The 26,986-nt window shown below is 42.5% G+C and overlaps 1 protein-coding gene across 1 annotated transcript in view; it reads left to right on the top strand.

Annotated features, from left to right (window-relative positions):
* ACOT11 (acyl-CoA thioesterase 11) overlaps positions 1 to 26,986 on the top strand; it is a 273,640-nt gene that overhangs the window by 219,002 nt on the left and 27,652 nt on the right. The window contains exons 5-7 of the mRNA XM_060231869.1: positions 2,917 to 2,977; positions 12,641 to 12,742; positions 25,088 to 25,223. Of these exons, the coding sequence (XP_060087852.1) occupies positions 2,917 to 2,977; positions 12,641 to 12,742; positions 25,088 to 25,223 (299 nt within the window). The remainder of the gene's footprint in view (positions 1 to 2,916; positions 2,978 to 12,640; positions 12,743 to 25,087; positions 25,224 to 26,986) is intronic.

Genomic DNA, 26,986 nt, shown 5'->3' on the forward strand with positions numbered 1-26,986 from the left:
ACGTTTTGCTTTCTTTTTCAAACCCCATATCTCTTTGTACTAGACAGCTGCATATAGAGTCTCCCTGGGATCAGTGTGGGCAGGATGAAGCCTGGTATGAGACTTGGCATTACAGATGTTTACAGCAATAGACTAGTTTGCTGATCTCCTAACCCACTGATGTAATGAAGTACCAGTGTTAATTAAACTAACTGAAACACAGTGTTCAAAATTTATCTACTAGCCTGCTTTTCCTGTGCTCAAAGTTGATTAAGGACTCTCATTTCTTAGTTCAAGTATTTTCTTTCAATCTGTTTTCTAAACTCTATGAAAAAAATCTTTAGGGCACATCCATATGTCTGTTAAATTGTATGAAGAATGAAAGTTACTTTGTCAGTTAGTGGTAAGTGTACGGACTCGTATCTGGGAGAACCGGGTTTGATTCCCCACTCCTCCACTTGCACCTTCTGAAATGGGCTTGGGTCAGCCATAGCTCTGGCAGGGGTTGTCCTTGAAAGGGGCGCTGCTGTGAGAGCCTTCTCAGCCCCACCCACCTCACAGGGTGTCTGTTGTGAGGGAAGAAGATAAGGGAGAATGTGAGCCGCTCTGAGACTGTGAGATTCGGAGTGGAGGGTGGGATATAAATCCAATATCTTCCAATAACATCTTCTTTCTGCTGCTGGTCTAGTTTCTTGTAGACATGAGGTTGCCAGGTTCTTTTACTGGAGTAATTGAATTTTTTGTCATAATGCTCCAAAACTGTATGCCCAGGAGTAGATGGCATTCTGTAGGCCTCTTACCCAAGTGCTAAAAAGTTGAGAAGATTTTAGCACCCAGTAATACTTAGATTCTGTGAGAGCAAATATTAAAGAAGAGTTTTGGATTCAGTCAGGCACCAAAATGAGGAGCATAAGCATCCAAACTGTAAGTTGTATGAGCTGTGTTTAGACTCCCATGTGCAAAATAAGTTACAGTGTAAGAAAGTTTCATTTGACCTTAGACACTGTGTTCGTGCAGATCACTGATCATTATGCTTCAGCTGAATAATGCTTTTCTGTTTGTTGTCACACAAATGGAATTCCTGATGCTAATACAAGCCAAACCTGGAACATCATACATACCAATACTCTGATTACGATTAGGGAATCTAGAATAGTCACCAAAAAGTCAAGCAAGTTGCCCTGACCTGGATAGCCCAGGCAAGCCCAATCTTTAGGGTTTGTAGAATCTTTCGGGCTCAAGTGCCGTGTTCTACTGGAGAAAGTTTTTCTTCCAGATGTTTAATTCTCAGCTGCGGAGAACATCTGTTCTCTGCAGCTGAGAACAAAACGTCTGGAAGAAAAACTTTCTCCAGTAGAACACGGCACTTGAGCCCGAAAGATTCTACAAACCCCAATGATGTTACCAGCCGTGAAAACCTGAAATCTTTGATAAGCCCAATCTTGTCAGATCTCAGAAGCTAAGCAGGCTTGACTCTGCAAGTACTTGGATGGGAGACTTCCTTGAAATACCAGTAGTCAGGAGGATGAGGCAGGCTTTACTCAGCCACCTCTCTGAATATCCTCCAGGCGCCCATTAGGGGTCAATCACCAGAAGTTGCCATGACTTCCATGTGCAGACACACACAAATACAACTCAGTCAATAGGATTGTTTTCTCCTCTCTTTGTATGCAGAGCAGATGTTTAAGACTTCCTGATTTGAGAGAAACTTGCAGTCTGGAGCTGGGCTGGCCTCCAAGTGCTTTTTTGGAGCAGGAATGCAGTTCTGGCTGACTTGGCACTAGGGGGTGTGGCCTTATATGCAAATGAGTTCCTGCTAGGCTTCTTCTACAAAAAAAGCCCTGTGCGAAACAATGGTGACATCAAGGGAGGTGGGTGGCCTAATAAGGAAAAGAGTTCCTGCTGAGCTTTTTCGACAAAGAAAGTCCTGCTTTCACTTATTCTTTTTCTTGCCTACAAACCAGGGGCAAACAATGGTTTAGAATCCTGATTTGCAAACAAGAAATTATGCACATCCCAATTCAGCCACTGCAATAAACTATCACTTTTCTAAACATAAAGTCTTCAGTCTCATTTCTGTGGGGGAATGGGGGGCATGCAAAGCCAAGGACAGCAAGACCATTAATTACAAACTGATGCTTGTAGCACCTGAGGGCTGCTTGTCTTATCAGTACATTGCATATCAAAGCTATCACTTTGGATTGTGTAGTACTAGATAAGTTTGATATTGTGCCACTAGGCTTCATGTCACACATCTTCAGTAAACCTATGGTAGAAGTATAGTTTTATTCATCATCCACTATACCATTATATGGTATATTTGAATGCCTGCAGCATGAAGTTGCCAACTTGGCAGTCTGTTCTATTCTAACAGCATAAAATGAAATGTTAGAGCCCTCTTTGTTCCTCTTGCATAACCCTTTTCTTGATAGGCGCTAAGAAAGTGAAAAAGACAAGAGATGACACCATTGCTCTTGAGGGAGTTTGTATTGAAGCTTTGAATCCAGCTGGGATTTCTTTTGAGGGTTGCTGGTGATTCTCCAACCCTTTACTGTGTAGTACCGTAGAGGTGATTCAAGGTATATTTAGCTGAGGGTAAGATCTTATCCATGTTCCCTTTCTGTTGAACCAGTCTTCTTTGTGGGACCTTGGGTGGGTATAATTTTCATCCCATAAATCTCTAAATCTATCCAGAACCGCTGTCAGTCCTTCTGTGAACTTGCTCTCCATGTGGCTTGCTCTCCAGACTTCAGAAACTCATCTGACCTGACTACATTACTTTCTGGCAGTCAGTGGAAGTGATTTAAGCAACAAGTGATGTTAACAAGTGGAAAATGACAACAATATTATAGAGCAATTCCAATCAGGTGTGTTTCTGTCAACTGTATTTTAATGCTTTTATCTCTCTCTCTCTTTTCCCTCCTCCTATATCTTCAGTGTCGGGCAAGTTGTCAACATCAAAGCAAAAGTCAACCGAGCATTTAACTCAAGCATGGAGGTTTGTATGCTTTGGCATGCTGTGAGAGGATGGATGTTTTTTTTAATGGTGTTTTAGTGGCTGTTACCAGATACAGCTGGTAAGACTAAATAGAAACCATGGTGGAATGGAGTGAAGCAAGTGTTAAAGGGATCATACAGTGAAAAATGTTTATAAACTTTCCTACATCAAAGTATAATTATTTATAATTAATGAAATATCAGAATATCATACTTAGTCTGTGATAATTCAATACAAAATGCAATACAAATAATAGTAACCAGTCCACCTTAGCCTATAATAATTTCATCACATAGGTACATATAATGTACTTATAATGTAATGGTGGAAAACAGCCATGATTTCAGTGTTCCAGTTTGAATAATTTTAGGATACTTCATTTGGCTCTTAAGGGAGCTCAGTGACTATAAACTCTGATGTCAAATGTTAATTCTGTACGATACAGAAATATTGACCAACAATGTGAATACAACACAAATCCTTGAGAAAGGGTAATTTAAATGGACAGAACAATACTGACTATCCACTGGGATTAAGAATTAATGTTTTGTGTGGACTGTGGGTCATACCCAGCAGAGCTGGATGTTTGTGAATACCATTGAATTCATGACATCAAGATATATGCATAACTATTATTGAAGTACCTATGTGATTGGATTGCTATAGACCAGGGCTATTTTTGTAGAAAAAGCCCAGCAGGAACTCACCTCCTGATGTCATATTAGGGCACATCCCCTGATGTCACCATTGTTTCACATAGGGCTTTTTCTACAATTTCTACAAAAAGATACTCATTTGTATATTAGACCACATCCCCTGACACCAAGTCAGCTGAAACTGCGTTCCTGTGCGTTCCTGCTTTTTTTTTTTTTTTAAAGCCCTGCTAGGACTTCCGGTTTCAGCGACCTGTTCTAAGGAGCGACTTGGACCGGCTCGTCCACAGCCGCTCCTTAATCATGCAGTCGAGGGGTCTCTCCCTTCGGGAGACCTGACTCTGGGAGCCAAGAAGGGTCTTGGAAGGTGGACAGCTTGAGCTGAGGGTCGGGACTGACAGCAGCAGTTGTCTCCCGAGCCCGACTCGCTGTGAGCCTCGCTGCTCCAATCTCCATTTTTAAATGGCATCGGGGTTGACTGCCGGACCTCTTCTATCTTCTTTAATCATTTCTGCATAAGCTGCATTATCACTATGAAGATTGTAAGTCTCTTTTTTCTTCTACTATTGAGTTTTGAAGTACTACTTGTCTAACCAGGGGAATTGGAGAGTCGGGAGTGAAGCAGAACATGGACAGAGGCAAAGGCGGTGAGAAAGGGGGAGGGGTATAACTCTCTTCCTTTTTCTTCGGAGGCCTCCAAAAGCTCCTGCCTAACCTGGTGACTTTTCTAATGTTATCATGGGGAATATGAATCACACCAGTCTCTAAAGATAGAAAAGACTTTATGGCTGAATTGAATTGACCTGTCTTAAACTATTTTCTGGGAAGAAGACTTTGCTGTTGGAAAGTTGCTTGCAAGCATATGTGGATGAGAAGGACAGTTGGTGCAAGAAGGCACAGTTATCAATGAATATTATAAAGAATTGGATTCTGTAGGACAGATACAGTATTATATCAACTTTTGAGATCTTGAAAGATATAAGAAAAGGAAGGAGTTTGAAGTTTATGCTGAAGTATCCTGAATAAGTTTCTGTGGGTCTTAAATAGACATTTAAACTCTTATGGGATTTGTACAGTAGATTATAAAATGCAGCTATATTGTTGACTGATGGAAGAATAGTTGTGAAAGCTTCTAAGTGGATTATAAATTCCTGATGGTGGGTATTATGGATATGACCCTTTAATTTTGGTTCTATTTTTATAAGGTCTGAATATTTTTTTTCTTTTTAACCTTTTTACCTTTACTTTTCTCCATTCTTTTTTCTTTTCTTCACTCTTTGTGGAGTTTTCATGCTTTCATTTTTATTTTGGGAACATCTGGATTGCTTTATTTTTGTTTATCTTTTTTTTCTGGGCTACTTTTTAACCTCTGATTTTACCTGTGGATTATACAAATGGGGCATCCAGCCCTGGGTTACAAATTATAGCTTGGAGCAGTTGGATGAACTTGTTAGGACTTGGATTTCATTGAACTATTTGCTTTGGAAAAGACACCGCAGTGAATCATCTCTGTTTCAGTGAATTGAACTGTTTTGGCTAGGAGATACTAAAGATTGTTGTGGTAAAAAGGTTTTGTTTAATATAAGTCTTATCTCTGTTTGGGGTTTGTCAAATTGTTGATAGAAGCAAGAAGGTTGTTTTTTTAAACAAACTATTATCTTTGTATAATATTGACACTGTCTGATATATACGAGCTCAACTAATATAAACAGGAACATTGTGTTCCAAAACAAACTACTGAAGAGGCAGTGCATGAAATTTGTGGCTGTGAGTGCAAATATCCTAATAAGGATGGAAATAAAGCTGCTACTGGCTTTAAAGAGATAATTAAAAAAATAATAATTGAGAAAGTAAACCACCAATCCCCTCACCAAGCTCTTTGTCTGGTCCAGGGAAGTTTACAACCATGCAGGGGGATATGAAAGAGATGTAAAATACTCTACTAACTGCCATAGCACAGCTGACTGGTAAAGTAGATAACATAGGAGAGCAGATGGCAGAATTCAAACAAGAGCTTCAAGAGAACAGAAAACAGACAGCAGAGACCAATAAAGCTTTAAAGGTACTAGATGCACAGGTGACTGAAAACACACAAAAGGTGGAACAGCTGGAAAAAGAATAGAAAGTATATGATAGTGGACTCCTACAGCTAGAGATAGACAGAGCAGCTTACATGCTGAGGTTCCAAAATGTACCAGAAGAAAAAACTGAAGATTTACAGAAAATATTAAGTGAGGCCTTGGCAGAAATCTTACAGGTGACACCTGAAAGGATGGAAAAAGAGTTTGATCAAGTTAAGTGAGTACCATTAAGTTTTACGAGATGGAATAAATTGCCTAGCGAAATCCATTTGAAGCTCACAAGAAAGAAGACCAGAGACAATATTTTGAAGCAAGCAAGAGATAAAGCAGTGACAATAGCAGGAAATACGATGAAAATTTTTAGAGAGGTGCCATGGCCAGTCAGACAAAAGAGAAGAGAATATCAAACCCTGACAAACTTTTTGAGAGAAAGAGAAATACCTTATACATTGCTAATGCCAGAATGCTTACTTTTTACCTATGAAGAGAACAGATATAGGATAAACTCTATCTTTAAAGCTCAAAACTTTCTGGAGAGAGAGGAGAAAAAAGAGGGGAAGAAAAAGAAAAAGAAGGAAGAGGAAGAAGAAGGCTCAGATGAAGAGGATCCACATGAACCACGGAAATACCCAACAAGATTGCAGACTAAAAAAAATAAAAAGATAGTGATAAGAAAAATCCATAATGGCATCAATAATCTCTATTAATGTGAATGGACTTAATTCTCCTATAAAAAGGATGAAGACCTTTAGATATCTAACAAAACTGGAAATGAATATAATTTGTTTACCAAAAACTCATATTTTGGCTAAAGACCAACATTATTTGAAAAATAAGAAACTTGGCAATTTGTTTACAGCAACAGATACAAATAAAAAGAAAAGGGGATTGGCAACATATGTTAAGGACAAATTTAATCCACAATTACAATATGCTTCAGAAGATGGAAGAATCTTATTAGTGGAAGTTGTGGTGGACAATAAAAAGTTTTTATTGGCAAATATTTATGCCTCGAATGATCACCAAGAAAATTTTTTGAAAGACTTTTTCAAGATGTCTTTGAAAATTTTTTCAAAGACATCTTAGGTTGTCAAATTTGGATTATGCAGAATACAGCATAGTAGGAGATTTTAACGTATTTTCTGACAGACAATTGGATAAAAAAAACACACAAACATACTAAAGCCAAGGGTCTCCAACTACCAACAAGTTTTAGGAAGCTTGTAGAAGAACTGGAGCTAGTTGATGTATGGAGAACAAGAAACCCAAATTTGAAAGACTTTACATATTACTCTGCCAGCCACCAAAAGTGGTCAAGAATTGATATGTGTTGGCTCTCCACAAACTTGGTTAAAGATTTAGTTGAGACAGAAATTCAAACAAGAGTCATATCAGATCACAGTCCTGTAATGATAAAACTTAAAGGTACACAATTGAGAAGAACATGGAGGTTAAATAATTCTATTTTAAAAGATAAAGACTTTCTTAAAGAATCTAAGGTTGAAATGGAATCTTTCTTTAAGCAGAATATAACTCAAGATGTAAAGATGCAAGTAGTTTGGGATACCACTAAAGCATATTTTAGGGGCCTTGCAATTAGATACAGCGCAAAGAAAAAGAAAGAAAGAATTGGAAATTATCAAAGACTAATGTCGCAAGCAGGAGAAGCTGAAAAGAATTGAAAAGCACAACCGACAAAACAGGCGTTTCAAAATAAGGTTAAAGCCAACAGAACACCAACTTAATTTACTACTTATAGAGGAAATGGAGAAAAAATTGAGATTTGCCAGATGGAACTTTTTTAAACATGCTAACAAACCTGGAAGGTGGTTGGCCTACAGAATGAGAAAAGAGAATGTCAAAAGAATAATACCGGTATTGAAAGACAAAAATAACAAAGAGAAATCTCAAAGACAGGAGATACGCCAAATTGTGGAACAATTTTATAAAAGATTATATGAAGATAAACAAGTTCAAAAGGTAGACTTAGAAGAATATATTAACCAAAATAATCTTAATAAATTCACAGAAGAACAACAAAAAAATTTAAATGAACCAATAACAATAAGGGAAGTGGGAGACGCAATGGCATCCCAAAAGAATGGCAAAGCTCTGGGTCCAGATGACCTACCTGCTGAGTTCTATAAAGCCTATGAGGAGTCTTTACTGTTGCTATTTAAACGTCTTCTTGAAAGTATTCAAGAGGAAGTTCAAATACCAGTTTCATGGCAAGAAGCTACAATATCCCTAATTCGAAAGGAGGGTGCAGACTTGAAAGATATAAAAAAACTACCAGCCCATCTCTTTTTTAAATGTGGATGACAAAATTTTTGCAGCAATATTGGCACAATGCTTGAAGAAGGTTTTACAGTCCACAGTACACCAAAACCAGGCAGGATTTCTTCCTAGAAGATATCTGAAAGATAATGTCAGAATAGTATGTAACATAATGGAATACTATGAGAACCATCCAGAGAAACAATTGGCATTAATCTGTCTGGATGCAGAGAAGGCCTTTATTTATTTATTACATTAAGCTTATATCCCGCCCTCTCCGCAAGCGAACTCAGGGCGGCTAACGTTTGTTGGCAATTTATGTTGCAACAATTGAAGGGAATGGAATGTGGTGAGAATTTTTTGAGAACAATACAATCAATATATTCCTTGCAAAGGGCAAAGGTGATGGTGAATGGTGAACTAACAGAAGCAATTGCTATTCAAAAGGGTACAAGACAAGGTTGCCCACTGTCACCACTCCTTTTTATTTTGTGCTTAGAGATACTGAATAACCAAATAAGAGAAGATACAAGTATTAAGGGAGCGGTAATTAAAGGTGAACAATACAAATTGAGAGCCTTTGCGGATGATTTGGTTTTTATATTCGAGCAGCCAACAGATTCAATTGACTGTTTGATAAATAAGATTAACCAATTTGGTTACTAGGCAGGATTGAAGATTAATTATCATAAAACAAAATTCTTGACAAAGAATATGACTACAGAACAAATTTAACTTCTCCAACAAAAATCAGGTTTTTTGTATGTGAAAAGAATTAAATACTTAGGGGTACACATTTCAAATAAGTGTAGCAGCTTAAAGATGGACAACTATGATAAATTACTTAAAGAAATTAAAAAAGACCTGGAAAAATGGCAAGATTTGAACTTATCCCTAATGGGAAGAACAGCCTCAATAAAGATGAACATTTTGCCAAGATCGTTATTTTTATTTCAAACTGTTCCAGTACTCTTAACTAGTGTGTTTTTTCAAGAATTGAAAGAATAATTATATCTGGCAAGGCAAAAAACCAAGAATCAAACTAAAGATATTGCAAGACTCTAAACTGAGAGAAGGCTTGGGCCTTCCAGATTAGCAATTGTACTACAGAACTTCTGTGCTCTCGTGGGTAAAAATTGGGTACTACTGAACAATAAGAGAAGAAGAAGATGTTGGATTTATATCCCGCCCTACACTCCGAAGAGTCTCAGAGCGGCTCACAATCTCCTTTACCTTCCTCCCCCACAACAGACACCCTGTGAGGTGGGTGGGGCTGGAGAGGGCTCTCACAGCAGCTGCCCTTTCAAGGACAACCTCTGCCAGGGCTATGGCTGACCCAAGGCCATGCTAGCAGGTGCAAGTGGAGAAGTGGGGAATCAAACCTGGTTCTCCCAGATAAGAGTCCGCACACTTAACCACTACACCAAACTGGCTCTCTAGACAGTTGTTGCTAGAGGGACACGACCTCAATTTGGGTTGGCATGCGTATTTGTGGTATCAAAAATTAGAAGGACATTCTTACTTTAAAAATGACTGGTTCCGGAAATCTCTGTATCATACATGGTCACGGCTAAAACCGAGAATTTACCAGAAAATTCCAAGATGGGTATCTCCAGTGGAAGCATTCATTCCTCCAAATCTTTTGAAACCTAATCAGAGTTATAGATATGAAGAACTGCTGAAAAATGATAACCAACTGAAAATCAGGAAAGAGTTGGAAAACATGGACATTAAAATGAGTTGGTGGTTGAGAACACAAGTTGAATCTAGATATGCCAAAGACAGGACAGCAGACTTTAATACAGAGCAATATCCATTTGACAAAATCTTCTTAGGTCCTCAAGAAAAACTAATTTCTAAGCAATATTCATACTTATTACAGATGAAGATGCAAGATGAGATAGTAAAAGATTGTATGGTTCAATGGGCGAAAATCTTGGGGCATAACATCTTGTTAGAAGAATGGGAGAGACTGTGGAAATTCAATATTAAACTAAGTCAGTAACCTTTAAAGAAAATCTGTACAAGATGTTTTATAGATGGTACGTAACCCCACAGAAATTATGTAAGATGTATACTAACATTTCTAACAAATGTTGGAAACGTACTAAACATGTGTGGTCTTTTTATCATATGTGGTGGACCTGTGGGGTGGTGAAAGACTGTTGGAAGATGGTTCATGAACCACTACAGAAAATTTTGAAGACACAGTTCCAATTTAAACCAGAATTGTTTTTATTGAACATATATCCTGGTGATTATTCCAAAGAGATGAGACATTTGTTGGCGCACATTAACACAGCAGCTAGGATTCTTTTGGCACAGAGATGGAAGCTTCAGGAGATCCCCACGAGAATGGACTTGGTGGGGAAAATTCTGGAAAAGGCTGAGCTGGACTATCTATCCCAGTTGTTGGCTGAGAAATCTAAGGAAGAAGCAAGAAAATATTGGGTGAAACTATACACCTGGCTAGACACTCAAGACTCTTAAGATTCTTTGGTGTGAACTTATATCTCCTTTCTCCTGTATACATTATAATATCATTTTTATTGGAAATGTCAGCTTAAATAGATACTTCAGCAAGACTTACAGCATAAATGTATCAAAACATATTATCTTGATGTTGATGATTTAATGTAAAGAGATGATAATATGTGACAATATCTGTACTCTAAGAAAGTATATTACATGCAGATTAGATTATATTTGTAACTACAATTTTCTATTCCCTCTTACCTATTCCCCTTAACTTTTTAGAAAACCAATAAAAAATTTCAAATATATAAAAACCCTGCTATAGACTATCTATTAGGTGGATTGGTTGTTGTTATTATTATTTGTATTGAATTACCATGAACTAAGTATGGTATTTTGATATTTCATTAAATATAAATAGTTCTACTTTAATGTAGGAGAAAGATCCAAGTGGGCAGCTGTGTTGGTCTGAAGCAGTTGCTGTTGAACAAAGCAGGAGTCAAGTAGTACCTTTAAAACCGACCAAGTTTAGATACATTTTTCACAGTGTGATCTCTTTAACTCTTACCAGATATAGCTGAGCATACTTTCCATAATCTGTGCCCCAATAACCTCCAGTTCTGTGCCAGATGTTTTTATATCCTGTTGTTGGAATAGATTATGCAAGTTTGCACAGTGTAAAGTAATTGTATTTGAACTTGGATGACTGAGTCCAAAAGAGTTTCAGCAAGGGATGGGTTGATAGAGTTATGGGAAGAAGAGGATGAAAAAGGGAAGGACATATCCAGGAAAGAAATGAGAATCCTGCAGCTTGAAATTTTTTATGCTTTCCTATAAAAGTAAACTAAATGCTAGGCTTACATCCTGATTTCCTTCAGCTGCATCCCATGAGCTGCTTGATGCAGCTTAGGGAATTCTTGTTTTGCTCTTAGGACATCCTATGGGCCTTTCGGATTGCAGAGACCTGTGCAGATGTGTTCTCTCCATATCAAGTAGCATGCTGTGGGGGGTAGAGCAAGAGGAATTTATGGAAGAGTAGTTCAGTCATCTGTCTGTAGTCTGTTTGCCAGGCATAACATTGTGCTGCAGCTGAATGCTGCCTCTTTATTTCTGTTTACTATATCAAGAATGAAAATAGACCAGAAATGCATCTAACTGATACTGTAAATACTTGCATCATTAGCTGTTTTTCTTCTTACCCTCCATTTGTGAATAGCTGGAGTATAACATCAGAACCTGTCTGAAGTGCATGTTAATATAAAATGCTAAGCATTCTATTGATTAATAGATATAATGCTTCCTGGGGGGGGGACACAATCTACTTCTTTCTTTCTTTCTTTCTTTCTTTCTTTCTTTCTTTCTTTCTTTCTTTCTTTCTTTCTTTCTTTCTTTCTTTCTTTCTTTCTTTCTTTCTTTCTTTCTTTCTTTCTTTCTTTCTTCTGTACATTTCTAAAGTAAAGCAAAATTGCTTTTGTTGCCATTCAGCCTGCCCCTTCCTGCTGTGCAAAGCTAAGGGCCTCCAATCTACGTGGCTTCCATATTATCAAATTGTCCCCATAAACATAAGGGCTACAATCTGCCATTTAAGATGAAAACCATCTTAAAAGCAGCAGTCCCCCTGGAAGCCTGAGATCACATTTTATAAAGCACAGAACAATCATTGTTGAAGTTTAGGCTTTATTCCCCCTCCCCCTTCATTTAATTCTGATAGGGTTTTTTTTAATAATCCACAGAGCAAAGTCTATCCAAGCCCAAAAGACATCCTTATTTCCACTCCTTTTGTTTGTTACTTCGTCTTTTGTTGGAGAAAGGAACAGTCTGATCCACACGATGTCTGGTTTTCATTTTGCTGCCCCAGGGAACAAACTTGTGATTCGTTTGCTTTAGGAGACCAGCAGTACATAGAATACAATAATCACACTGCCTGCTTGCGTTTAAATATTCAGAAGTATGAATTGCCAAACCAGAGCTAAGAACTAGAACAGCATACAGAGCTTGTGTACAATGCAATGCCTTCAGTTGCCGCGGAGTATTCTTTTGAGGAAGTGAATGTAGCTTGTGGTGTATCTAGTGCTTTCAGATTTTCTTTATTGGAATGGAAATAGCTCTCTCTGTGTGTGTTATCACATCTTTACACCCAGTATCTCTCTCCTCCCCCACCCTTGGGCTGATTCTAGGTTGGCGTACAGGTCAGCTATGAGGATCTTTGCAGTGGGAAACAATGGAATGTGTGCAAGGCATATGCAACTTTTGTTGCACAAGGCAAATCACCTGCTAAGGTAAGACACATAAGATACGGTCTATTCAGCCTTCCCACTTTTTCTTTATAGAGCCGCCCCACCTACCCATTTGAAGTTTGTACAAAAGTTCCAGTTGATTGCTTTGGCTATTACCTTGTAGTCTCAATATCTATTTATAAATAAATGGTAACATTTATTTTGGGTTCTTTCAGTTTTGTGAGATGCAGTGTTATGGATATACACTCTGAAAATCTTTAACATATTACACAAATTAATAACAATAACAACACTTAACTCTGGGCTTAAATTTTTATAATATATGAATAGACTGAATTTTTTGCATACAATGAATTTGTACTGGCAATTATAGTTTGTTTTTTCACACTCATATACTGAGATTACAGTTCTGTGCATGGTTAACAGGGCAGAAATAATTGACCTTGGTAGGTCCAGGTCTCACTATGGTGGTGAATCTGTGGCTGGACTGAACTGCTTCAGACTACAGATAGCTGGGCTGAACCACTTCAGACTTGCATTACTGCATGTTCCTCCATATAGAAGAAAACTCTCTCTGTGTGTAAATAAGCACATTCAGGAGAAAGGTAGGACAGAACATAGTTTTTGTCTGTGGATGTACAGATGAGCATTTAGGCATGCCAACTTTTACCTGCAAATGGAAATTAGGACAAACATCAGTTTGCCCCCACCCCTTAAGACTGACAGGGAAAGATTCTATAGCTAAAGTGTCTTCCACAAAGGGATGAGATTTTTTTTGTTTCCCCAGTGCTGGTGCAGCAGCAGCATGGGGCTTCCACATGTCCGGTTTCCCTGCCACAATCCCCTAGAAGTGGCCACACCCTTCCCCTGGGCCATCAGGGCTTTTGCCATTTTTTTTAAAGTCAGCACTAGAATATCATTATACCATTGTAATAACAGGTGTAGTAGATTCTCTGAGTTTCATTGTTTTTAAAGTAAGTCTCTAACATCCTCCCTCGCAGAGATATGCCTTTTTCCTTATATCTTTGCAACAGAAGGAGTAGAGACTTATTGTTACAATGGTATATTGATATAAAGAGAGTCTTGTACTGGCAGACTAGGAACTAGCTGCTGCAGGGACAGGGTCAAGGAAAACAGCTACAATGTGAGCCAAAAAATCCAGATTTTCCCACCTACCCAGCAGCCATCTGGGTTTAATTCTACCTTTTCCAAAACTTTGAGCAAAGCAGGTTTGAGAAAGATCAGAGAAAAGCTAGGGGGATCACCAGAGGCACATGAACACAACTACAGTGCTTTTGGGAAAGCAGGTAAAACTTCCCCTTCCCAAAAGCATTGAACTCAGAGCAGATAATCCATGTAGAAGACCTCTTAAGAGAAAGTCTTTATCCTATTTATTGAGAACATGGTTGTTTTTCTTTGAGCTTGGCGGTGGAGAGTAATACCTTTTTCTTAATTTTGTGTGCACTCTATATACATTTTCCTAGGTAGTAAATATTTAGGGGGATATTATAGTTGAAAAAATGCATTGCATCTCCTGGCTAAACCCTTTTGCAGCCTTTGTAACTGTGTTATGGATTGAGTTTATGTGGGTTTGATTGGAGACTGAAGGAGAATGAAGTTGGTAGATAGCTGGGTTGGTTCAGAGCAAAAAGCAAAAGCCACATAAGACCAACTAAATAACATCTAGAGCAGGAATGTTGAACTCATTTGTTATGAGGGCCGGATCTCATTGTTATGAGAACCTGTTGAGCCGGGCCATGTTGGGCCAGGCCATATGTATACCTATTTAAGATTAGGTAGCACAGATCTCTCGGCTTGACTTCGCAAATGAAGATTTAAGAAGGGTGCAGTAGTCCATGTCTGCTGCAGGCTCGCTGGTGGCTGACAAGACCAATGCGGGACAGGCAGATCCGGCCACAGTGGCTGCACGGAAAAGTCTGATTTGGGGTTGCTGCTGTAGCAGTGCGATTCTTTCTCAATCTCCTTTTGTCCTCAAGACCAGCTATGCGTGCGTTCTCAAAGGAAGAGACAGCCTGGTGGATGGTGTGCCTCCATGCTTTGCGATCTGAGGCTAGGTCAGACCACTGGTGATGGTTGATGCGACAGGTGCCAAGGGATTTCTTCAAGGAGTCCTTGTACCTCTTCTTTGGTGCCCCTCTATTTCGATGGCCAGTGGAAAGTTCGCCATACAGAGCAATCTTGGGATGGTGGTGGTTTTCCATCCTAGAAATATGCCCTGCCCAGCGCAGCTGCGTCTTCAACAGCAGTGCCTCGATGCTTGTAACCTCCACCCTCTTGAGGACTTCAGTGTTGGTCACAAAGTCACTCCAGTGGATGTTGAGGATGGTGATGAAAGCAGCGCTGATGAAAGCGCTCAAGGAGTCGCAGGTGATGACGGTATAAAACCCACGATTCAGAGCCATAGATGAGGGGTGTCATCACAACCGCTTTGTAAACATTGATCTTTGTGCCTTTTTTCAGATGCTTGTTGCTCCACACTCTTTTGTGCAGTTGGCCAAATGCACGGTTTGCCTTTGCCAGCCTGTTGTCAATCTCCTTGTCGATCTTGGCATCTGAGGAGATGATGCACCCCAGGTAGCTGAACTGCTGGACTGTCTTCAGAACTGATTCACCCACAGTGATGCAGGGAGGGTGATAATCTTCCTGGGGTGCAAGCTGGTGGAGAACTTCTGTCTTCTTCAGACTAACTTCTAGGCCGAATAGCTTGGCAGCCTCTGCAAAGCAGGACATCATATGCTGCAGAGCTGATACCGAGTGGGAGACGAGTGCAGCATCATCAGCAAATAGTAGCTCTCGGATGAGTTTTTCCATTGTCTTGGAGTGAGCCTTTAGTTGCTCTGTAGTTCTTGTGTGATTTAGCAAGCCTTGCAAAGCAAGCTGTTATGCAGAAGGAAGCAAAAGATAGGAAGAAGAAGCAGATGACATCCAATTGCTTGAGGGCCTGATAGGAGCCCTCTGATTTGGCCCTCGGGCCACATGCTTGACACCCTTGAGTAGAGCTTTTCTACATGCTCAACTCACTCCTGATTTTCTTGGCAGTCGATCCACAAGCAATAGGTTCAGTTTGGGCACGGTTCTTCTGCATGTCTGCCCTCCCTCTGTATTTTCACAGTTGTGAAGTCAATTTATTTTCTTCCCCAATGCCTTAAATAATCAGGACTATCAATTATGCTGTGCATGCTTATTTCAATATATTGAAATCATGACTACATCTCTTTAAAGATGGGCACTAAAATATTGGTATAGTAATATACCTTTATGTGATAGGTCAAGCAAATTCTCTGAATTCCTGCCTTTCATTTAAAAAGAGAAACCTCTGGCCCCACCCCTTGTGGACAGATGCCTTATATTATATTTCCATGAGGAAATGGGCTAGAGATTTTTTAAAAATTAAAGCCTGGAATTCAGATAACCTGCTTGACTTATTATTCCACTGGTATACTGATATTTTAGTGTCATTAAAAAAAAAGCTACTAATCTTCAGGGGGTTAGAGAGGGAGTAGTCTGATGATGGCAATGATTCAATAATTGAAAAGTGGGCTGGTAGTGCTTGTGAGTAGGTGGGACAAAGAAAACCAACAGAAACATTATATACAAGGAAAAAGGCAATTCAAAATCAGGTTCTAGAAAAAAGATGCATGTGAAACTTGGGAAAAACCAAAGCAGTGGAGAGCAAGAACTGATGGACGGAAATGCAGAAAAGCCATAAGTTCCTCACAACTGGTCTTTGCTAAAATTATTGTTTCTCCAGTGGTCCCAGTAGTGGGTCAGTCCTGACCTATGGGAATATAGCTCCTCCTCACCGTAGGCAGGGCAGACGACCAGGGCAGAGACAGCAACACACGCGTCGGTGGCCCCGTGGACATCCCAAGCCTCTGTCCGGACCCGGCAGCGCACACAGGGCAGACAGGATGGCGATGAACTCCTCCTCCCTCCTAAGGAGCAGGTAGGGTCCCAGAGACCCATGGAATGGGGGTTTTGGTGGAGGAGGAAGTTCAGGAACGGGGAAAGTAGGGCGGCCTGTGCAAGGCTGCCTGGGGGAGGACTTAATGAATAGTCTGCCCCCCCACCCTTCCTCTCGCTGGCATAACTGAGCCTCAAGGGCCCCTTGTGCCAGGGTTTTTTTCCAGAGGGCACAACAGCACTAGTCCAGAAGCTGATTATTTCCACAAAGGAAGACCAGGCGGAGAGGAGGTCCAGAGAATGACAGCCCAGTAGCAAGGCCTAAACAGGGCCTACAGGGTGTGGAAGGGAAAGGAAAATTTAGGCGGGAAAAGCGGCCATTTTGTGGCTTCTCTTTTACAGTATCCTGGGCGCTTCAAAATGGCTACCCCATCTGAATTCCCCAAGGCCAAGGACACAGCTATATGTGATTTGGACTCGTCTGACTTCCCCTCTCAAGAGGACCAGACAGAAAGCCCAATAGTGGATTTATCTGGAACAGAGGCCAAGGTAAATCTCTTTGCCTGGATCCAACAGATAGTTAAACAAGAAGTACAGTCTAGCATAGAGGATCCTAGTCAGCCCCCAAGCTGAAGTCTAAAAAATGCACAAAAAAGACTAAGCATCTGGTGGAGGAGGAAGTTGAAACTGCCCCTTCACAGAGAAAGAAGAGACCCATAGATTTGGAAAGTTTTCAAGCATCTGAGCTAGGGGAAGACTCTGAGGACTCAGAACTATCTTCCTCAAAGGAAGAAGGGGAGCTTTCTGAGGAAGAGGTGGAGATAATTCAACCATCTCAGAATAGGTTGTTTCCCCCTGACATTTATTCATGGCTCTTCCCTAAAATTGTCAGAGCCTTGGAACTGAATTATGACCCTAAACTTAAAGAGGAAGAGAAAACATTTCCCAGTGGGGTCAGAGAAAACTATTCCTAAGGCCAGATCTAAGCCACAGTTGGTACCACTGCCAGCAGGGTTTTTCTCCATTATGAAGGCAGAATGGGAACACCCAGCCAAACCAAAGGCGACCCATTCAGTTTTTTCCAAGTTTTACACTCTTATTCCAGAGGCCATGAAATGGCTCAAGCTGCCCAGAGTGGATGACCCAGTTAACAGCCTCCTCTTCCATCCTACCATTGGATGCTGATGGCACACCAAAGGACCCCACGGATAAAAGGATTGAACAAGCCCTACGAAGGGATTTTGCAGCTTCAGCCACCTCTTTGCAGGCATCAGTGTCGGCTTCTTTGGCTGTCAGAGCCATTTATTCATGGGCTTCAGAATTGGCCAAGGCGGAACAAGACTTGCCCAAGGAAGTTAAAGATGAGCTAAAGAAGATTGCCTTGTCTGCAGCCTTTGCTGTGGATGCCACTCTGGACGCTATGCAACAATCTGCGAGAGCCATAGCCTCGAGCGTGACAGCCCGACGGAACACTTGTCTGTGAAACTGGGACGCAGATCCGTCTGCAAGAGCCAAAGTAGCAGCAGTCCCTTTTAAAGGCGATTTACTCTGCGGCCAAGGCCTAGAGCGCTGTTTGCTGGCCTTTTGCTGGCCTTTTGACTGGGGGAGGGGCAGCCCAAGAGAGTGCCAGGCAAGAAAGGATAATGGATAGCTAATTCTTTAAGCACTCCCAGCTAATTCTTTAAGCACTCTTGGGTGGACACCATCCAGCCCAGAGGATTTATACCCATCCAAAGCATACTTCTGAACAACCTTTGCATTTATATCCACCTGCAAATCTCTTTCTCTTTGTTTGGTTGAGTGGGCTAAAAGTGAAAGAGATTGAGAGTGATTGCTGCTGATTGCTTAGGAGTGCCTCTGCTCCACCCTGTTTGCATTTTAAGCTGCGCCTTGCGAAAGGCTGAGCACATCTCACAGAGATCTGAGAGGAGCAGAACAGAGCAGAGCAGCTCTGATAGCTGAGACAGCTGGAGAAGTTGCTGAGAATTTCTGAGTTTTGAAAGACTTCATTCTGAGGTTTCTGGGGCTGCCTAAAATTCTGAGTTGTGATAGCTGGGGAACTGCTCTTTGTTTGGTTGAGTGGGCTAAAGGAGAAAGAGATTGAGAGTGATTGCTGCTGATTGCTGAGGAGTGCCTCTGCTCCACCCTCTTTGCATTTTAAGCTGCGGCTTGCCAAAGGTGCGAGCCGAAGGGCGAGAGCTAAAGGGCTCTTGGCCTGTGGCTCTTCGCCTCGGGGCTCCCTAAGGACCGGGAACCCAGATCCCTGATTTCCTTGTTCTCCCAATAAGGTAAGTTGACCCTCCAGAAGGGGAGCCACTTAAACAAACAGCATTTAAAGAGGACTGTACTGCATTTAAAGAGGACTGTATATTGTTGGATTTAAATGTTTTTATAATATCACTGTATGTTTTGTAATATGCTGTTAGCCGCCCTGAGCCCGCTAAGGTGGGGAGGGCGGGATAGAAATAAAATTTATTATTATTATTATTATTATTAGATGAGCCCCGCTCAGAACATAGCAGCCCCGTTGCTGCCAAAGAGCGTGAGGATAAGGGGAATGCGCCCTCTTCTTTGGTTGGTGAGCGGGAATCCTTTTGCGCCAAGGAACCATCCCTGGGCAGGGGGAGGGGGGGTTGGTAGTTGGTGATTTGATCCTTAGGCAAGTAGACAGCTGGGTGGCGAAACCACGTACTGACCATATGGTGACTTGCCTGCCTGGTGCGAAGGTAGCGGACATTACGCGTGTAGTAGATAGGCTGATAGACAGTGCTGGGGAGGAGCCTGTGGTCGTGGTGCATGTTGGCACCAACTATGTGGGGAAATGCAGTCGTGAGGTCCTGGAGGAAAACTTTAGGCTGCTAGGCGGGAGACTTAAGGCCAGGACCTCCAAGGTAGCCTTCTCAGAAGTGCTACCTGTTCCACGTGCAGGGCAGGAGAGACAGGCACAAATTAGAAGTCTCAATGTGTAGATGAGACGATGGTGTAAGGAGGAAGGGTTTAAGTTTGTTAGGCACTGGGATGCTTTCTGGAACAAGCGGGAGCTGTATAAAAGAGATGGTCTCCACATGTCCCCAGATGGAACCAGGCTGCTGGCGCTTAAAATCAAAAAGGTGGCAGAGCAGTTTTTAAACTAAATCTTGGAAGAAAGCCGACAGGAGATGAAATGTCTCTGGTTCAGAAGGACTCGTCTCAAAGAGCTGAAGGATTGGCTGCTATTTTTCTACCAGGTAACGGATCAGAGTTGTCCACTGTGATGGTGACAAACAGTATGGACTGTCTGCCAGAGTCTCGAGGTGGCAGGAGGAAGCTGGCGGGCCTAGATTGCCTGGGAAATTATAGATGTTTGTATGCAAATGCTAGAAGTGTTCGAAGTAAAATTGGTGAATTGGAATGTTTAGTGTTGGGAGAAAACATAGACATTGTGGGAATTTCAGAAACTTGGTGGAATGAGGAGAATCAGTGGGACACGGTGATTCCTGGATATAAGTAATATCGGAAGGATAGGGAGGGAAGGGTTGGAGGTGGGGTGGCTCTGTATGTCAGAGAAGATATGCGGTCCAGTAAGACTGAGGTCAGAGAATTAGATTCCCTTCTAGAAATGCTTTGGGTTGAAATAGAGGGCCCAAAAGGAAATTTAACTATGGGAGTTTGTTATCGCCCACCAAATCAAAAGAGAGAGGATGATTATAATATGATGGAAGGCTTAAAGATAGTGGCTAAACGTAAAAACTGTGTCGTAATAGGTAATTTTAACTACCCGCAGATTGATTGGGTCAATATGTGTTCTGGTCAAGAGAAAGAGGTTGAGTTTCTTGATGCTCTCAATGACTGTGCTATGGAGCAGATGGTCTCAGAACCTACCAGGGGTGGGGCGATCCTGGATTTGGTCCTAAGTAATGCCCAAGACTTGGTGAGAGATGTAAAAGTGATTGCGCCACTTGGGAGCAGTGACCATAATGTTATTGATTTCACCGTTTGTATAAATAGGGAGTTGCCCAAAAAGACCACCACAACCACATTTAACTTTAGAAGGGGTAAATTCACTGAGATGAGGAGGCATGTGAGGAGGAAACTGAAAGGAAAGGTAAATACGGTCAAAACCCTTGGGGAAGCTTGGAGACTATTTAAATCTATAATCCTAGAAGCTCAGATAAAATACATACTACAAGTTAGGAAAGGCACAAACAGGCATAAGAAAAGGCCTGCATGGTTAACAAACAAAGTAATGGAAGCTGTAAAAGGTAAGAAGGACTCCTTTAAGCGGTGGAAAACCAGTCCAAGTGAGATTAGTAAAAGGGAACACAGGCTGTGGCAAATCAAATGCAAGACTGTGATCAGGCAGGCAAAAAGGGACTATGAGGAGCATATTGCAAAAAACATAAAGACCAACAATAAAAATTTCTTCAAAGAAGTAGGAAACCAGCCAGGGAGGCAGTTGGGGCCCTTGGATGACCATGGGATAAAAGTATTACTGAAGGAGGATAGGGAAATGGCTGAGAAGCTGAATGAATTTTTTGCCTCCGTCTTCACTGTGGGAGATGAAAACTTTTTGCCCACCCCAGAACCACTAATTTTGGAAGGGTTGTTGAAAGACCTGAGTCAGATTGAGGTGACAAAAGAGGAGGTCCTACAACTGATGGACAAATTAAAAACTAATGTCACCGGGTCCGGATGGCATACATCCGAGAGTTCTGAAAGAACTCAAAGTTGAACTCGTGGATCTTCTAACAAAAATCTGTAATCTTTCATTGAAATCTGCCTCTGTTCCAGAGGACTGAAAGGTAGCAAATGTCACTCCCATCTTTAAAAAGGGTTCCAGAGGAGATCCGGGAAATTACAGGCCAGTCAGTCTGACTTCAATACCGGGAAAGTTGGTAGAAAGCATTATCAAGGACAGAATGAGTAGGCACATTGATGAACACGGGTTATTAAGGAAGACTCAGCATGGGTTCTGTAAGGGAAGATCTTGCCTCACTAATCTGTTACATTTCTTTGAGGGGGTGAACAAACATGTGGACAAAGGAGACCCGATAGATGTTGTTTACCTTGACTTCCAGAAAGCTTTTGATAAAGTTCCTCATCAAAGGCTCCTTAGAAAGCTTGAGAGTCATGGGTCGTTTTCGCACTTAGCGTTTGCTCCCCTTATTCCTCGGCGCAATTATGTCCGGATCATTTTCCTCGTTTTCGCACATTGCCTCTTTAGTGGAGTCGCTTTCCATGAAGCCCCGGCTCAAATCGTTTGCACTAGCATCGACTTGAGTTCGATGCCCTGTCAATCATTTTTTTTTTAAGCGCAAGTCTAATTGCGTAACAACGTAACAACGTAAACCGCATCACGTGTGCCGCTTCTGCTTATGGAGTGGCTGCAGCTGTAGTATTCTCCACAGCCCTTTATGTATTAACAGAAGCATTCACAGTGGAGAATCCCAGCACTAGATTCCCCCCCCCAACACAAATTCCAGAGTTGTGTGTGTGTGTGTGTGTGTGTATGTGGCAGCTTCTTCCTTTCCCAGCCTCGCTCCCTCCCGGGTGGTGAAGCTGGGATTTCCTCCGCGCTCTTCCCCCTCCCCGGCTGGCGCTTGCAGCCGCAACAGGGACCTGACTGACTCCTGCTGCCAGAGCTCCCCCCCCCGCCCCATTCTCTCCTTCCCCTTCTGTGGCGTGTGTGAAGAGCGACCTTGCGTCTATTTTCCGGAGTTGCGAAATATCACAATAACGAAGAGAGAGAAATGGAGGGGTTTTTGTGTGTGTGTGTGTGGCAGCTTCTTCCCTTCCCAGCCTCGATCCCTCTCGGGTGGCGAAGCTGGCATTTCCTCCGCGCTCTTCCCCCTCCCCGGCTGGCACTTGCAGCTGCAACGGGGACCTGACTGACTCCTGCTGCCAGAGCTCCCCCCCCGCCCCATTCTCTCCTTCCCCTTCTGTGGCGCGTGTGAAGAGCGAGCTCGCGTCTGTTTTCTAACCGAGCGGAATGTAGCCAGGGAGGAGAATGCAGGACTCCAACTTCCCATTTTATACATGGCGATTTTGTGCAGGTCCAGAAATGCTGGTGGCACAGCTGAGGGAGGCATTGCCTTTTTAAAACACACACACATGAACGCTTTGGCCCACACCGGCACTAGATTTCCCCCCCCCCCCAACAATGTATAATGTATAATGCAATTTCGAAGTTGCGAAATAACGCAACAGCGGAAACGCAACCTCACATACCCGCCGCTTCAGGAGGGTTTTTTTTTCTATTTGTTAATTTCGAAATATCGCTATTACGCAAGAAAGATGAAGTTTAAAAAAAAATGGCCGTGCGGGCACTTTTGGGAAGCGCCGCGAACGGCTGATGATTGGCCAAGGGGGTGGATGGGGTGGGAGGACGGAAAGGGAGAGGGTGACGCCCACAAAGCAGTCGATCCAGCGTGGATGGATTTCCCACAGCAAACTCCGAGGAGTGGATCCGGTGTGGATCCGGAGGTTTTCAAAAACTCCGGAAGGAGGTGGATCTAGATACTCCGGCGTGAAACCCCTGCAGCACCGGAGCAAGACGCAGCGCCGGAGCAACAGGTGCGAAAACCAGGAAAAGATCCGGAGGTAAATGGGGTGCTACGCCGGAGTAAACGCTAGTGCGAAAACGGCCATGGAGTAAAAGGACAGGTCTTCTTGTGGATCAAAAACTGGCTGAGTAATAGGAAGCAGAGAGTGAGTATAAATGGGTAGTCTTCGCAGTGGAAGATGGTAAGCAGTGGGGTGCCGCAGGACTCGGTACTGGGTCCCATGCTCTTTAACTTGTTCATAAATGATTTAGAGTTGGGAGTGAGCAGTGAAGTGGCCAAGTTTGCAGATGACACTAAATTGTTCAGGGTGGTGGGAACCAGAGAGGATTGTGAGGAACTCCAAAGGGATCTGTTGAGGCTGGGTGAGCGGGCGTCGATGTGGCAGATGCAGTTCAATGTGGCCAAGTGCAAAGTAATGCACATTGGGGCCAAGAATCCCAGCTACAAATACAAGTTGATGGGATGTGAACTGGCAGAGACTGACCAAGAGAGAGATCTTGGGGTCATGGTAGATAACTCACTGAAAATGTCAAGACAGTGTGCGTTTGCAATAAAAAAGGCCAACGCCATGCTGGGAATTATTAGGAAGGGAATTGAAAACAAATCAGCCAGTATCATAATGCCCCTGTATAAATCAATCGTGCTGTCTCATTTGGAGTACTGTCTTCAGTTCTGGTCGCCGTACCTCAAAAAGGATATTATAGCATTGGAGAAAGTCCAGAGAAGGGCAACTATAATGATTAAAGGGCTGGAACACTTTCCCTATGAAGAAAGGTTGAAACGCTTGGGACTCTTTAGCTTGGAGAAACGTCGACTGCGCGGTGACATGATAGAGGTTTACAAGATAATGCATGGGATGGAGAAAGTAGAGAAAGAAGTACTTTTCTCCCTTTCTCACAATACAAGAACTCGTGGGCATTCGATGAAATTGCTGAGCAGACAGGTTAAAACGGATAAACGGAAGTACTTCTTCACCCAAAGGGTGATTAACTTGTGGAATTCACTGCCACAGGAGGTGGTGGCGGCCACAAGCATAGCCAGCTTCAAGAGGGGTTTAGATAAAAATATGGAGCAGAGGTCCATCAGTGGCTATTAGCCACAGTGTGTGTGTGTGTGTGTGTGTGTGTGTGTATAAATTTTGCCACTATGTGACACAGAGTGTTGGACTGGACGGGCCATTGGCGTGATCTAACATGGCTTCTCTTATGTTCTTATCTGAATCTTGCACAGCAGTGATCCCAAGAGTGATATTGATTCCTCAGTAGCAGTTGCTCCACCTCTGGGCGTCTGCTTTCCCTGGATCAAATGATCAATTCTACACCAATTGTTATGCAGTCTCATTTTGTCCTGGGGCTTCCTCCAGATTCCCCCACATCTTCCTGATCTTGGTTTTTAGAGATCAAGAAGATGTGGAGGAAATTGGTGGAAGCCATGGGTCAAAATGCGACCATGCAGCAACTGGTGGGGAACTGATTGCTTGATCCAGGGAAAGCAGAAGCCCCAGGGGTGGAGCAACTGCTACTCTGGACTTGGTCTGAGGCAAAATAGGCATTGAGCCTTTCTACCTTTGCTTACACCTCTGTAAGAGTTTCTCTGTTTTCACCCCAAAGTGTTCATGTATTGTATTCCATGTATTGTGTAGTGTTTCATGCCAGAACAGTTTATGTCTTGTGCTTCTGCTAGAATTGTACTGGCAGAGGAAAAGTATATCTGCACAAAAACTGCAATGCAGAAAATGTGGTTGGGGATTGCTTTGGGTAATCATGCAGTTAAGTCCTGAAGTTTTTACATTATATGATCAACAGCAGTGTAGACACTGAAGAACTTTCATTTGAACCAGAGGGAGGGAAGGTCAGTTCTGGATTCGCCCAACTGGCAAAAACTAACAGATATATTGAATGCTTTCTTTCCTCGTGCTTAGATCAAGTTAAAGCCCCTGGTTCCTCAAACGGAGGAGGAAAAGATTGAGTACAGCATTGCTGCTGAACGCCGCCGGATGCGACTGGCCCACACAGACACAATCAAAGACCTTCTCACTAACAGCCCTGTGCAATCTGGTAGAGTAACCCAGAGGCTCTTTTGTGGTACTTTTGTTTAAAGGTGGAGGTTGTTCAGTACATTGATTCAGCTTGGGCTGAATGAGTATCAATGAGTATCAAATAGTTAATGAGTATCAAATAGGAATAGACAACTGTAGTACATCCAGAAGACAGTTTACCTCTGTATCTGAACATCTGAAGTACACAATAGTCTATTTAATGGCAGGGTTCCCATGACTAAACAGGGAATGAAATTTAATTCCTACTTTTCCTCAATTTTTCTGTTCAATTCCTATTTTTCCTCAGTCCTCTCTTGTGAGGGAAAAGGCACTCAACATGGCAGAAACACAACACATGATGAGGAAAGGGTGTTGCAGCCTAGGACTGGCATAGGTGTAGTACATAAACATCTAGTTTCTTTAAATTAAGCTAAGTTCTCAGGGCCAGATGAGCTGCATCCAAGGGTACTAAAAGAACTTGTGAATGTAATTTTTGAGCCTCTGTCATTGTTTTTGAAAATTCTTGGAGAACAGGTGAGGTGTCAGAAGATTGGAAGCAAGAAATATTGTCCCCATCATCAAGAAGGGGGAAAAGGAGGATCCACATAACTACCGACCCATCAGATTGACATTTATACTGGGAAGAGTTTTAGAACAAATCAGCGAACAGTCAGTTCTTGAGTATTTAGAAAAAACGGCTGTAATTGCTAAGAGCCAGCATGGGTTTCTCAAGAACAAGTCATGTCAGACTAACCTTATCTCTGTTTGTTAAGGAAGTTATTACCTTGCTGGATCAGTTGAATGCTGTAGACGTAGTTTATCTTGGTTTTATTAAGGCTTTTGATAAGGTTCCACATAATATTCTTGTTGACAAATTGGTAAAATGTGGTCTGGATCTTATTACTGTTAGGTGGATCTGTAACTGTGTCATGGGTGCTGGGGACCCTGCAGAGGAAGTTGAGCCTGCAGAAGAAACTGTGCCCCTGCCACCTGCACCAGTGCCCCTGCCTCCTGCTGGAGAAGATCCCAGCCCCCCTGCCTCGCCCTCTCGGGTGGCGCATGTGCGTGACCGCCTCCATTAGGACCTCAGGGATCGGAGGAGGGCGGCACGCTCACAAGCAAGATGCTCCCTGAGCCCTGAGTTTTGAGAGGATTCTGGCCCTTCTAAGAGCAAGGATGCTTGAGTTGTAACAGGATCCTGGCTGCCTCTCTGAGCCAGCAATTAGCCCAAATGGGCAACAGCCAGCAGAGGGCTATATAGCTGTAGGCTTTGGGAGGAGGCTTTGTGGAAGCAACTAGTCATCTCCCTGACGTTCTAGGAGCCACTCTGGCTTGACTTTGGTTTCTGGACTCCCTGACTTTGGCTTGTGACTTCTGGACTCCCTGACCTCAGCTTCTGGACCTCGGACCTGCGATACTTGTACAGTGATTCGGATTTGGCGCCTCGGACCCTCCTGCTTACTGGCTACAGACCTCGGACTGCCCCTGGACTTTGCCTGACCCAGCCCCAGCCGTGACAGATTGCTTCCACCAACAAACACCCACTCCACAGGATGGATGCTGAAGCAAGTGAAACCACAGGACTACTGGCTGCGCTCCAAGCCCAGGTACAGCAGCTAACGCAGGCAGTGGTGCACTTGCAGCAACAACCTGCGGCCAGTGCTCCAGCCAAGTGCCCAGTTCCCCCACCTGACAGATTTGGGGGTGCCATGGAAGAATTTTCTGCTTTCCTAGCACAATGTCGGCTGTATTTCGAACTGAGAGCACGGGACTTCCTCGATG

Source organism: Heteronotia binoei, chromosome 2, assembly GCF_032191835.1.
Source record: "Heteronotia binoei isolate CCM8104 ecotype False Entrance Well chromosome 2, APGP_CSIRO_Hbin_v1, whole genome shotgun sequence".
NCBI classification, from domain to species: Eukaryota; Metazoa; Chordata; class Lepidosauria; order Squamata; family Gekkonidae; genus Heteronotia; species Heteronotia binoei.